This window comes from Panthera onca, chromosome B4 (genome assembly GCF_046562875.1).
Source record: "Panthera onca isolate mPanOnc1 chromosome B4, mPanOnc1 haplotype 2, whole genome shotgun sequence".
Classification (NCBI taxonomy): domain Eukaryota; kingdom Metazoa; phylum Chordata; class Mammalia; order Carnivora; family Felidae; genus Panthera; species Panthera onca.
Genome location: NC_138345.1, coordinates 81,946,966 through 81,960,430, shown reverse-complemented (window position 1 = coordinate 81,960,430; position 13,465 = coordinate 81,946,966). Strand labels below are relative to the sequence as shown.

At 40.1% G+C, this 13,465-nt stretch overlaps 1 protein-coding gene and 1 long non-coding RNA gene across 3 annotated transcripts in view; one reads left to right on the top strand and one right to left on the bottom strand.

Moving 5' to 3' along the window:
• SARNP (SAP domain containing ribonucleoprotein) overlaps positions 1-13,465 on the top strand; it is a 54,981-nt gene that overhangs the window by 21,264 nt on the left and 20,252 nt on the right. For both annotated transcript variants that reach the window (XR_009617216.3, XM_060657347.2), the window contains exons 8-9: positions 548-573; positions 1,703-1,771. Coding sequence is in view for 1 of the 2 variants with exons in the window: in XM_060657347.2 (XP_060513330.1) it covers positions 548-573; positions 1,703-1,771 (95 nt within the window). In the remaining variant the exon portion in view is untranslated. The remainder of the gene's footprint in view (positions 1-547; positions 574-1,702; positions 1,772-13,465) is intronic.
• On the bottom strand, positions 7,268-9,121 carry LOC132694244 (uncharacterized). Its single transcript, XR_009617217.3, has 3 exons — positions 9,036-9,121; positions 7,997-8,059; positions 7,268-7,837 (listed from the first exon to the last, which is right to left on the bottom strand). It is a non-coding gene; the product is annotated as an uncharacterized LOC132694244 (long non-coding RNA).

Genomic DNA, 13,465 nt, shown 5'->3' with positions numbered 1-13,465 from the left:
TAGTTTTTTGTGACTGGCTTCTTAGCATAATGTATTCAGGGTTCATCCATATTGTAGAATGCATCAGTACTTCCTTTCTTTTTAATGTTGGATAATTATCCATTGTATGCATATGCCACATTTTATCCATTCATCAGCTAATGGACATTTGGGTTTTTACTTTTGGCTACTATAGCTCATGCTGCTGTGAACATTCATATATAAGTTTTGGTGTGGATGTATGTTTCGTTTCTCTTGGGTGTATAGTGAGAAGTGGGATTATTGGGTCATACGGTACATTCTCTGTTTAACTTTTTGAGTAACTGCCAAATTGTTTTCTAAAGTGGCTCTACCAGGGCGCTTGGGTGGTTCAGTCAGTTAAACATCTGACTTTGGCTCAGGTCATGATCTCTCTTTTGGGCTTTGTGCTGACAGTACGGAGCCTGCTTGGGATTCTGTCTCCCCCTCTCTGTGTTCCTCCCCTGCACTTGCTTTGTCTCTCTTTCTCAAAAATAAACATTAAAAAGAATTAAAATGTTAAATAAAACTTTCTTATTTTCTTCTTTAGGCCTGTCTTCTGATGCCAAGCCTATGGTAAGACATCTTTTTTTTATACCTTGAGAGAGAAATCTCAACTCTAGTTTTAAAGTTAGAAACAACTTCTCCCCAGATCATAGGACTCTCTGAGATCATATGAGTTTGGTGACTGTTTGTTTTCAATATAGTGTTTTATGTTCTAAATAAAATGAATTGAGTACTTAGAGGTCAGGAAAATGCCATATCTTCAGAGTCACTATAGACATCTTCCTTCGTATCATTCTTCTTGAAAAAATGAATAGATTTTGTTAGCTACAGGACAATCCATATAATTCTTTGTTTTATGATACTGTAGTTTTAGGCCTTATCCAGTGGCTTTGGACAATGTCTGATTCTTAGTTACCACAAGTGAATCTGTGGAAGCAACTTAAGAGTTCTGTTGGTAGATACTGGTATTTTTCAACACTACCTATTAAATATAAAATCGTAAAATAAGGAATACTAGAATATGTCTGGACCATTGTGATTAGGTGGCATATTTAGAAAATGAAAACAAATGCTTTGGGTGGATGATGTTTGACTTTATGAAATCCTGTTTGGGATTACAGTGTAGTATCATAAGTGAAGCTGAAATGTAGTAGTACCAGTAGTTGCAGTAGTAGTAGTAGTAGTAATGAAATGTCCCACATATCCTTATGATAGTAAGTTTTGTATATCAAGGCTTCCAAGAAAAAGGAAGAGAATTGAATTGGGTACTGGTGGTAGATTTGGTTTCTGAAGTAATGAGAGTTGGGTATAGAGTTAAGAACTATTGCAAAGGCTATGTATAGGAATTAATGATTTTTGAACTGTGAATAATAGACTTGTTTGGAGGTGATTATTTAGATATTTGTTTGCTCCTTCAAGGAGTGTTTGGCCTACTTTGATTTTAAACCCTCTTTAGGCTCTTGCCACCTTTGATGAACGAAGGAGGCTGGGCTGAATCTTTGACTTCATTCCAGAAAAGGCCTTTTAATAATTAATGGCATGGATGGGTGCTGCTTAGTTTCCTGATTTGGCACATATAGAGTATCTTTGATATCGTAGGTTTAATTGAACTCTTAGCTTTGGACTATAATTTCTGCTTTTTGTATTTTCTGTTTTGATTTTTTTAAATATGGGTTCCCCCTTTGCCTTTTTTTTATAGGTTAACCTTGATAAACTAAAGGAAAGAGCTCAAAGATTTGGTTTGAATGTCTCTTCAATCTCCAGAAAGGTAAAGTACTGTTTTTGCCACCTTAGAACAGCTTGGGGGCTACATAGACTGGAAATGACTGTCCTGAGAATATAGCAAGCTATTCAGCACTTCATTTCATGAAGTCTTTTGACTATCACCTCTTCTCACTGACTTTTTTATTTTTTAACGTTTGTTTATTTTTGAGAGAGACAGCATGAGCGGGGAGAGACAGAGAGAGAAGGAGACACAATCTGAAGCAGGCTCCAGGCTCTGAGCTGTTAGTGCAGGGCCTGACACAGGGCTTGAACTCACGATCATTGAACATAAGATCATGTCCTGAGCTGAGGTCGGGTGCTTAACTGACTGAGCCACCCAGGGGCCTCCTCTCACTGACTTTTGATTGCATTACAGGAATTATTTCACATAGCGAATTTTTTTTTTTCCCCTGCAGATTTTTTTCATAGTTTTCACTCAGGCAGTTAGAACGTGGTCTGCATTTCTCTTGGTTAGGATGTTGAATTCAATGATGTTAAAAACCTGCTACATCTGCTGTAACTTCTGATATAGTTATAATGGAAACAGGAGATGACAGTCCTGTCTTTAGGTCAAAGGTACCTAGAAACAAAATTTGAAGGTTTCCTGGAACAAAAACGAGAAAATTATTTCATTCTTTCTGCTCCTCTGCTAACAGACACTATTGAGTTTATTAAGCAAGATAACACCTGCTGTGTGGTGCAATCAGTTCTACAGGGCATTGTTGTATTTGGAGTTTTGCCAGGCACATTGGCGAAAATGCTGAGGATTCTCCTTTGCCTAGAGCAGGTAGTCTCTTAATCTTTGCTCTGTGAGAATGAAAGCATGTTTCTTGGTTGTTGAAATGGGGACAGGATTAAGGAAGACTACTTCAAACCAGAAGAACTGTCAAAAGAAAAAGTCACTGGGGCACCTTCTGGCTCAGTTGGAAGAGCATGCGACTCTTAATCTCGGAGTTGTGAGTTTGAGCCCCATGTTGAGGGTAGAGATTACATAAATAAATAAACCTAAAAAAAAGTCATTTCTTACTTGAGTATGGAAACATTTAACTCTCTGAAAATCTATTGGAAAATACTGACAGTGGTTGTTACATTTTTGCTCAGGAGAAAAATTGAGCACTAAAAAGTAAACACTTGTGACTCAGTGGGGCTTCTCAGACAAAAGTGTGCTCCATTTTCCTTCCTTTTAGGTTACGTTTTTTATGTTTACCAGAAGCATAACATCAGGTCTTTGTGCCCAGCTTGATGCTGAGACCATAGGTGTTCAGTAGGGGTATTTACTAGTTTATGTGAAATTTTAATTTATTTTTTTATTATGTTTTTAAATATTTATTTTTGAGAGAGGCAGAGAGACAGAGGATCCCAAGCAGGGCCCGTGCTATTAGCACAGAGCCCATTGTGGGGCTCAAACTCACAAGAACTATGAGATCATGACCTGAGCTGAAATCAAGAGTCTGCTGCTTAACCGACTGAGCCACCCATGTGCCCCTATTTCAAATTAAAAAAAAAAAAGGAGTTGAGAGTAGGCAGAGTATGTGATTCTTAAACCACATGTAGCTTAATTGGGAAAAATTATAACAAACCAAGTCTTTTGTGTTTTGCTCGATAGCCAAGGGGAAGGGTGCTTGGATCTGTGGCCTCAGTTCTCATCTGTCTCCTTTTGTATATGAAGACTAGGTGTCTGAGAATCGTATTGGAATCAGTGTAATAAATGGAACTTGTATGCAAAGAGAATATCTCAAAAGTTACAAGCTTCCAAGCAAAGTGGTTCCTGGAAGAAATCTCAGCAGTAACTTCACTGTAGAGAATTGTGTGTTCCATTAAAATTAACAAAATTGAACATACTATCTCCAGCTATGTAGCTCATTTGGGTACATTCCTGAGAGGAGTTTGCCCCTCACTTTATACTGCCCACGTGAGTTATTTTCATAGTATTTCATTACAGGGATATCGGCCTTTTCACTTCACTTACCTAGAATCTTTCTCCATATTTGACTTGCTTTCATTTTTAGTCCATAGGAAGAAGCTAAAGCATGAATAAATACATTTTTTAACTTTGTGACTTTGAGCAAATTACTAAACTTCTGTAAAACTGGGAGTAACACTAGTAAACTAGTAACACTAGTAAAACTACCTAACACTGTTTGTGAAGGGGAAATGCGTATATGAAATTATCTAAAGTAGTGACACTTTGATCTTTAATAAATGTTTGTTTTCTTAGTTCTGTTGGCCACCTGGCTTTATGACTTTAATTGAGGTAATTAACTTTTGTGTTTTAGTTCATCACTGATAAGATTTCAGTTCCTATTTTAAATCTCTGAAGAGTTGGGGCACCTGGCTAGCATGCGACTCTTTTTTTTTTTTTTAATGTATGTTTGTTTTGAGAGGGAGAGAGTCCACACATGTGTGTGCAGGGGAGAGGCAGAGAGAGGAGAATAGGAGAGAATCCCAAGCAGGCTCCGGGATATCAGTGCAGAGCCTGACGCGGGGCTCCATCTCACAAACCACAAGATCATAACCCGAGCTGAAGTCAAGAGTCGGGCAATCTTGCCCAAAGTGTGCAACTCTTGAGGTTGTGAGTTCCAGCCCCAGGCTGGGTGTAGGGATTACTAAAACAAAATAAATAAACTTAAAAAAATAATTTAAAAAATTAATCTTTGAAGGGTTATAATCAGATAATGGTAATTGGTAAAACTCTCACTTTATGAGTTCCGTTTTCAGATAACGTTCATTGTCATACATGTGTTCTAGAGTAGTTTTCTCAAATTCTGTAGCAAAATACTAGTTAAAAAATTTTAATTTAATTAATTTATTTTTAGAGAGACAGAGAGATAGTGTGAGTGGTGGAAGGGTGGAGAGAGAGAGAGAGAGAGAGAAAGAGAGTCCCAAGTAGGTTCCGCACTGTCAGCACAGAGCTTGACGTGGGGCTTGAACCCACAAACTATGAGATTGTAACCTGAGCTGAGATCAAGTCGGATGCTTAACTGAGCCACCCAGGTGCCCAAGGTTTTTTAAATTTCTAATTCATTTGGGCCACCTGGCTGGCTCACTCAGTAGAGCATGTGACTCTTGATCTCTTGGTCAGAGAGAGCTTTCCTAAAATTTTTAGGGGTGCCTGGAAACTGAAAATTTTAATTAAATTTAAATAGCTACATGTATATTGGACAGTTCAAGCCTGCCTTATATCTCACACAGTTTTCACACTTGGAAGTATCATGGAAATTCTTTTTTTTTAATTTTTTTTTTTTTCAACGTCTTTTTATTTTTATTTTTGGGACAGAGAGAGACAGAGCATGAATGGGGGAGGGGCAGAGAGAGAGGGAGACACAGAATCGGAAACAGGCTCCAGGCTCCGAGCCATCAGCGCAGAGCCTGACGCGGGGCTCGAACTCACGGACCGCAAGATCGTGACCTGGCTGAAGTCGGACGCTTAACCGACTGCGCCACCCAGGCGCCCCGGAAATTCTTTATCAGACCACATACTTGGACCACTGTCTCTGTAGCCCAGAATTTTTTAGTGCCTATAGAAGATAAGCAGTTTTAGGGGCTCCACGTGGCTCAGTTGGTTCAGTTACAGATTCTTAATAACCACTCAGGTCATGATTTCATGATTTCATGATTTCATTGAGCCCATGTCAGGCTCTGTGCTGACTTTGTGGAGCCTGCTTGGGATTCTTCTCTCTCTGCCCTTCTTTCTCTGCCCCTCCTGCATGCACATATGCAATGAGTGCACTCTCAAAATAAACATTAAAATATATATATGCAACCTCAGAGTGAATGTGGAAGGAGAGAAATTGGAGGAGAGGGAGTAGTAAGAGATAAGAAGGACTAAGTGTTCTTTTTTTCAAGTAACTTTTCCCCCAGAACTTAGTTGTTCTAGATCCAGATCCTCAAATTGCAACTGGCTGCATTCTCAGTGAGAGTTGTTTGGTTCAGAATCTTGTGCTTAACTGTTCTCTATCACCAGAGATGATTTGCTACTTAGTATTTGGTTGGCCAAGGTTAGTGACCTGATTAAGTTTGTATTTATGGAACAGCCAGATCAGCATACTCTGGGGTCCTGGGTTCCAGTATAGCCTCCTCTAATATAATTTGGTCATCTGTCTTTCAAGTTTTATAATTCTCTAGGCACAGATCTCATTCATTTAGGTAAAATGCAAATAGTGGAAGTTAGCGGGTAGTGTAGAGATTTCTCTTCTTCATCCTAGTATTCTGAAAAAGGCAATGAGAAACCCCCCTCCTGTTATCTCCATTGCATGGGGTTTGTGTTTGCTTGATCCAGCTTAAATCCCAGATTGCTTGCTCGTTTCTCTTCAGTAGATTCCTCTATAGACCAGTGTATATGATAAAGAGAAAGCGTGTGAGAGGAAGTGAGCCATGGGTCAATAGTGTTTATGACTGATTTTTTTTTTTTTTTAACTGTCACAATTCGATCATTTTTTCTTTATATTTTAGATTTATATCTTGAGCATGTTACAAATTTGAGGAAACTAAATCTCTGCTATTCTTCTTAGGCTGACTTTTGCATGACTGCTCGTGTATTTCAGCTTTCATCTCCACTAGTATACTTTACATGTTAGGCAGTACACAGAAACTTAAAGAAATCTGGCTTCCCTCCTCACCCCCCCCCCCCCCCCCCGCCCCAATCATCTTCCTCCTTTCCCCCTGCCCAAGAAAGGCCTGTCCGTTCATGTTTCCAGCTCAAGTCTCAGTGAATAGAATCCTGTTGGTTTAGGATAATGGGAAGTGACAGGGCAAAGAATGGCACTGGCATTTATAGACATTTTTTACACAAGAGGCTGTAAATTGTCCCCTCCAACTCTTTGGACTATTTGAGGATAGAATGGCATGCCTTTTCTCATATAAGCCTCATGGTGACTATGGGCTGAGAAACCTCCCAACCCCTCAAACAAAACAAAACCCAGATAAAATAACCTCTGCCTGGTTGGTTCTGATTGATCACCAGCTAGGTTTTCAGTCTTGTGCTACACTGGTTGTTGTTGTTGTTATTGTTGTTTTCTCCCCCCTCTCTCTGTCAGTTTTCCATGTCTCCTAAGAGGAGTAGTGTTTGGGTTAGTCCTATTGGTGAAGGACAGGACTCGGCTTGGCATGTAAGAAACTCCTCTTTGAAAGGAGCGAGAGATGGATAGAGGGAATAGATGGGAAGCCAGCTCAGTTAATAGGTGATGGTCATAGGACGTTAGTTTTATCAAAACTCTGGGCTTAGAGTTATGGTGTTAAGTGATGTAGCTAATTTGGATTGTTTTGTTTTCATTTTTTCTCCCCAAACGTTGGCATATTTGGGGGAAGTAAAACTTGATACTTTAGGAAGTTATAGAACATCCAGCTTAGTAAGTATTAAAACAAAACAAAACCCAAACTCAGGCACTAAGCAGAAAACTGAAATGTAGTTTATACTCTTCTCCCCCACATGTGAGGGGCATGTGTTACTGCTTCTTGGTTCTTAATTAGTAGTAGAAACTATAGGCATCTTTTATCCCTATTGACCTTAGTATATCTTCCTTATTTCTGGGCTGGCATTTTACTGAGATTTCCCTACTTTGTAGCTTGTGTTAAGGTCACTGTCCTAATGAGTTATCTTGAGGCCTGTATACCCTAAAGTCTGCTTTTCCTGTGTTGTGATTTTTGCCAGTTTTCTTCCCTGATGGTTATGGTCTGTGTTATTATACAGTGTCCGAATATAAAATGTTAAAAAATTAAATATCCCTCCATTGATCATTGTCTTGTTGTTGAGGCTGGTAGTTAGAAGATTGTCAGGCAGTGCTTAGTTTCATGAACTTTTCATGTAATTACATGTTTTTGCTCACCATTGCTTGGGGATGAACCACATCAGAGTGAGAGAGATACTGGACTTAGTTTTTTGAGGATCTTGTCACTGAAATCTGTTGAGCTATCAGAGAAGCAGCTGGGACAAAGAGTCAGTTCCAGGCACAGGAGAGCATCAGTGTCTCCTAGCATACAGATTTCACTGTGGCTAAATGATGGTGGGTTGGTTTCCATTCAGTCTCTTCTGGAAGGCCTATTTGATTCTGTCTATATTCCCTTCCACCACCTGAAATAAATGAAGAAATGTTTGTTCTTCCCCTTCAGCATTCGGTTTTGGTATAGAGGGATGTGGAGAGAAGGAAGTTCACACTATGGATTTAGTCATAGTCATCAGCTTTCTCAGAGAGTCTATAAATTGTTAGAGTTTAGGTATATGTATACAAACCTTTTCCAAAGGAAGAACTGTGGGGCCACGCATAGGACATCGCCAACATGGTACTATAAGAACCTGAAGAACCATAAGCTATGGTGAGGAATTTGGTAGAATATTTTTTTTTTTTTTAATTTTTTTTAATTTTTTTTTTTTAATGTTTATTTAGTTTTGAGACAGAGAGAGACAGAGCATGAACGGGGGGAGGGTCAGAGAGAGAGAGAGAGACACAGAATCTGAAACAGGCTCCAGGCTCTGAGCGGTCAGCACAGAGCCTGACGCGGGGCTTGAACTCACGGACTGCGAGATCATGACCTGAGCCGAAGTCGGACGCTTAACCGACTAAGCCACCCAGGCGCCCCTGGTAGAATATTTTTTAAAAGCGTAGTGGTAGAAGATTTAGATCCCAAGATAAGTTGGAAAAGTAGCCTGCTAAGTGGGTTTGGATTCTTTTCCATCCATATATACTCAAGTAGCAGTACCTAGGCCAAGTACACTACTTAATTCTCTATTAGCCTTTCTCATGGGGCCCCTTGAGACCAAGAAGAATGCATATAGTAGGATTGTAGATGGGAAGAACTTAATTGTAGATCTACTTAGACATTGTATTTCATTGAGCAGGGGTTTGGGGGGGAACATCGCACACCTCATCCTGGATTGGCGTTTTCCCAAAAATGCTTCTTCCACTTGAAAAACTACATTATTTTGAGTTTACATTAACCCACAAGAAAAGATTTGTATGGGTTTTTTATATATGGTACAGATAGCACTTGAGAGTGGCTGTCAGGATGAATTTCAGGAAGAGCTAAGATGAACCCCACATAGTTAGTTTTCGGCATTTCTTAGGAGCATTTTGGGGCCCAACTAAAATTTAACCAGTCCTTAAAATCTTCTTCTAATTAATAATAATTTGAAAATGAATATTTGGCCATTTTTTTCCCTGCCTCTTCTCTAAGATAAAAACTGCTGTTTCTCCACCCGCCCATTGGAACAAACGTTGAGGGAGTGGTGAAGGAGCTGTTTAAAGAGGAAACAATAGGGAAAACTCTCTGACCTCAGTTTATCCCCTCATCTGGTTCTTCATTTGTCCCTGCTGAGGAACAGAACTTGTCTTTTGTCTGTAACACAAATACATCTTCACCTCCCTCCCTTCCCACTCCCCCCCACCACCCGCTCTTCTCACTCTCTTCTATTATAGTTCCAATCAATGATGTCATTATGTGTGCCATTCAACTGCTGTTGAGCCACTTGGCTATAGGAATTTGGAAGAGCAAAGAGGCAGAATGGAATTTTTCTCTGTCCTGCCCAGGGCTCTTGAAAATGTATTCCAATTTTAACTTGAGAAATAGGAGTCAGGTTTTTCTTTGCTCTGTTTCTTCTTCTACCCTCCCATCTATGTTCTAACCCTTAAACATGTTTTTACCTAGCTGTGTGTGAGGGAAAAATTGGATAAAAAGTGTTAGGAATATAAATTGAACGCTCGAAGAAGAAAAACTTTAAAAATTTGTGGAAGCAAGATGAAAATTTTGATGTTTTGTCAGCATTTATGGCTGGTGTTTTGCCCTGTTTCCTGTAAGTTGGGTCTTTGAGAAGTTTCTGGTAGAGGGTTGTATTTCCCTAGGGTGCGTGGTTGAGAACACTAAGGATCTTATACCTTTTCATTTTATTTTTCTTACCTGATTTTATACCTAAAGAACTAGAGGTAAGGAAGTTTGTAGTAAGAAAAAAACTTACTCTTTGCTATCTCCCCAGCTTAACACCCCACCCCCACTTACCTCTTTGCATTCCTTCTTCTAACATGTCAGAACTGATGACTTTGATAAAAAACAAGTTTTATGCCTCTTTGTGGTCCCCCTGTAGTATTTTCCCTAAGAATAAACACAGCCTGGAAAAGGAGGGAATGCTGGATTCTGTTGAGTCTGTTTTATTTTAAATACATTTAGTTGTTTGTGTGAGCCAGGTTGTTGGGGTGGGATCATTCTCTGAGTGTCAGTTTAAAAAAAAAAATTTTTTTTCCATTCATGGTACACAAGGTAAATAATTTTTTGTATTTTTTTTTTAACATTTATTTATTTTTGAGAGAGAGCCAGAGTGCGAGCAGGGGAGGGGCAGAGAGAAAGGGAGATGAGAATTGGAAACCGGCTCCATGCTCTGAGCTGTCAGCACAGAGCCCAATGTGAGCTCTAACCGCAAGATCATGATCTGAGCCAAAGCCGGATGTTTAAACCAACTGAGCCACCCAGGTGCCCCTCATTTTAAAAATTCACTTGCAAACACATATCTGATTGTATATCAGTCTGTCTGACTTGGGAGTGACCAGTACCTGTGTCTAATTTCGAGGTGACCAGTAGCTGGCCTGGCATTTTTAAGGAGAGCAGTATCTGTCTGATCACTCTCAGATACTCTCCCTATGGTGAAATGTGAGCATGAGCTTAGTTTCTGAATCCAAGTCTATCTGTCCTTCAGAATCTGTATGGGAGAAAAAAGTATGGGGTGTTTTTTGGGTTGGGTTGGTGGTTGGTGGGGCGGGGGGGGTGGGTGGGTGTGTATTACTACTTTTGGGAGGTGGTCTGAGCTCATGGTTTGAGAGTTGCAGCAATATAGGGATGTTTAAGATGTATTTTAATACTTGAGAGGCTAACACTTGAGTAATAGTGTTCCTTGGACTAACATCGATAAGAAGTAACATTTTATTTTTGAAAATACATACAGGTTCAAAAAAAATAGATATAAGTTCAATTCAAATAAAGTTTAATAATTATGTGACAGTTCATTTTCTTAGGTATTCACTGGAATAATAGAATTACTTTTCAGGCCTGATAGCTAATGCTGTATATTTTGGAGATAGGGATGGGGATGAGCCAGGGTGTCAGATTGGGAGATATCTTATGGGGGGATATTTGGTGGTGATGTTTGCAAACTAGCAAAGGCCCTGTTTTTTGTTTTTTAAGATTTTTTTTTATTTTTTAAGTAATCTGTATGCCCAACCTGGGGCTTGAATTTACAATCCAAGATCAAGAGTCTCGTGTTGTACCGACTGAGCCAGTGAGGCACCACGAAAAGTCCCTCCTGTTCTTAATAAAACCTGAGGTGTTGGGGGTGCCTGGGTGGCTCAGTCGGTTGGACATCCAACTTTTGGTTTCAGCTCAGGTCCTGATCTCACAGTTCAAGAGATTGAGCCCCGTGTTGGGCTCTGTGCCGACAGTGTGGAGCCTGTTTGGGATTGGAATTTTCTCTTTCTCTTTCACTCTGCCTCTCCCCTGCTTGCACTGTCTCTATCTCTCTCAAAATAAATATTAAAATAAATAAAATCTGAGGTGTCTTGTTAAGACTTAGAAAATGTTAGCTCCTTCCCTCCCCTCCTTTCCTTTGTTAATCTTTTCTCACATTTTTTTAAATAGTATTTTAACCAAATTTTACCTTCTCATTGCTAGAGCAGATTCTTAGGTCAGAAATTGAAATGTATATTCAGGATGTTCTACACTTGGAATTCATGTCAAATATTGAATCTTTAAATCTCTAGCAGTGAAGATGTGTTCCTGAGAAAGATATTATGTTTATAGTGCTTGCTTTCTGGATTTTAGAAAGTATCAGGTGAGGAGTTCATTGAGGTATAGAGTAGAGGAGGAAGTTACAGAATTTTCACTACCATGTTCATGCTTAGGTATGAGGTAGTTGAGGAAGTGCAGCCGGAAGTGAAAAGAGCTGTAAGATGAGAGCCTTCATGTAATGGACTTCTTTGGTTCTCCAAATAACAAGCAAAGCACATGAGCCCGAAGACAAATTCTATCTGTTCTCATGTCTGCTCTCTATTGATATTCCCCCTCACCCTCTGTATCAATTCTGCAGAAAAAAAATACTTTTGTGTACTTGAACCTAGTTGCCTCCCTCTTTCCCCCACATGCCTGAAGTCTTCCCTGATCTTGTTTTGGCATGTTTTCCTTGTATTGAGCTCCTCTTGCAAAAGAGTTTGTGTGTTCTGCTGCTTGAATTCTACAAAGGAAGTAAGATAGGTGTGCTCCTTAGAGCCAGCTGTGATTTCTTCATAGCTTTGTTTTGCCTTTCACATCCCTACAGCTGAGATACCCTGTTTGTAGGAAGTGTAAACTTTTTTAGAAGGACTGACGCTTTTGGGGAAAAATTGGGAGTCAAGCAGCAGCCTTGTTTGGACTTGGTGAGATTTTTTTTTTGGTTTTTTTTTTTGTAATTTTGGTCTCTGTTTTCTCAAAGCCATTTGCAATTATTCATAGCTGTAGCTGCACATAAGGCTCACCAGGGGACCCTTTTTAAAATACATTTCCCTAAGTAAGCTCTTCGTTTTGAGATTCAGGTTTATTAGGTTGGATTGAAACCAGAAATCTGCGTTTTGTTTTATTATTTTAGAGAGCAAGAGACAGCATGCCAGCAGGGAAGACGGGCAGAGGGAGGGAGAGAAAGAGAATCTTGAGCAGGCTCCATGCTCAGCACGGAGACCAACGTGGGGCTTTATCCCACGACCGGAGCCAAAATCAAGAATCACACTCAACCAACTGAGCCACCCAGGTGCCCCAGAAATCTGCATTTTATTTTATTTTATTTTTTAATTTTTTTGTTTTAACGTTTTATTTATTTTTGAGACAGGGAGAGACAGAGCATGAACAGGGGAGGGTCAGAGAGAGGGAGACCCAGAATCTGAAACAGGCTCCAGGCTCTGAGCTGTCAGCACAGAGCCCGACGTGGGGCTCGAACTCATGGACTGCGAGATCATGACCTGAGCTGAAGTCGGCTGCTCAACCGACTGAGCCACCCAGGTGCCCCGAAATCTGCATTTTAAAATATTGCAGATGGGGTGCCTAGCTATCTCAGTTGGTAGAGCATGTGACTTGGGTCGTGAGTTCGAGCTCCATGTTGGGCATAGCTCTTACATTAAAATATGTGTGTGTGCACGTGTGTGTGTATATTACAGGTGAGAAGAATCTGCTTTCCTAGTGCCCATTCTAATTTCTGAATGCTAGGTAACTATCATCCTTCGTTCTCTGTATATTTGGTTAAGACCACATTTACTTCCCCTCAAAGTTTTTAGCTTCCCTCTACTGACTTCTTGACATTTCTGCCAAGCTCTGCATCACTTATCCTTAAAAGCAGCAGCTTCCTGGCTTTTAAGGGAGAGAGGGTGGGGACTTTTAATAGAAACTTGGTTTCCGGGGGTCTCAAGTGTGAAGCCTTCATTTCCTCCACCTGCCTTGCTTTGTCCTACAGTCAGCTAGATCAAGACCGAGACGACCTCCTCTGGAGTTGGAGAGGAGTGGGGGTTGGGGAAGGAACTTGATTTAGATAAAGAGAAAAAGTGATGGGAGCTAGTGACTCAGAAGAGTGTTTGGTTCTGAGCTGTGTTTGGGGACTTCAAATCCTGGGAAGATAGGAGGAGATACAGTTCCTGGTGGTCTCTAAATCTCATGTAGCTTTAAATTTCCTGGCATCCTCTTGGCCCTAGAAAGTTGATTC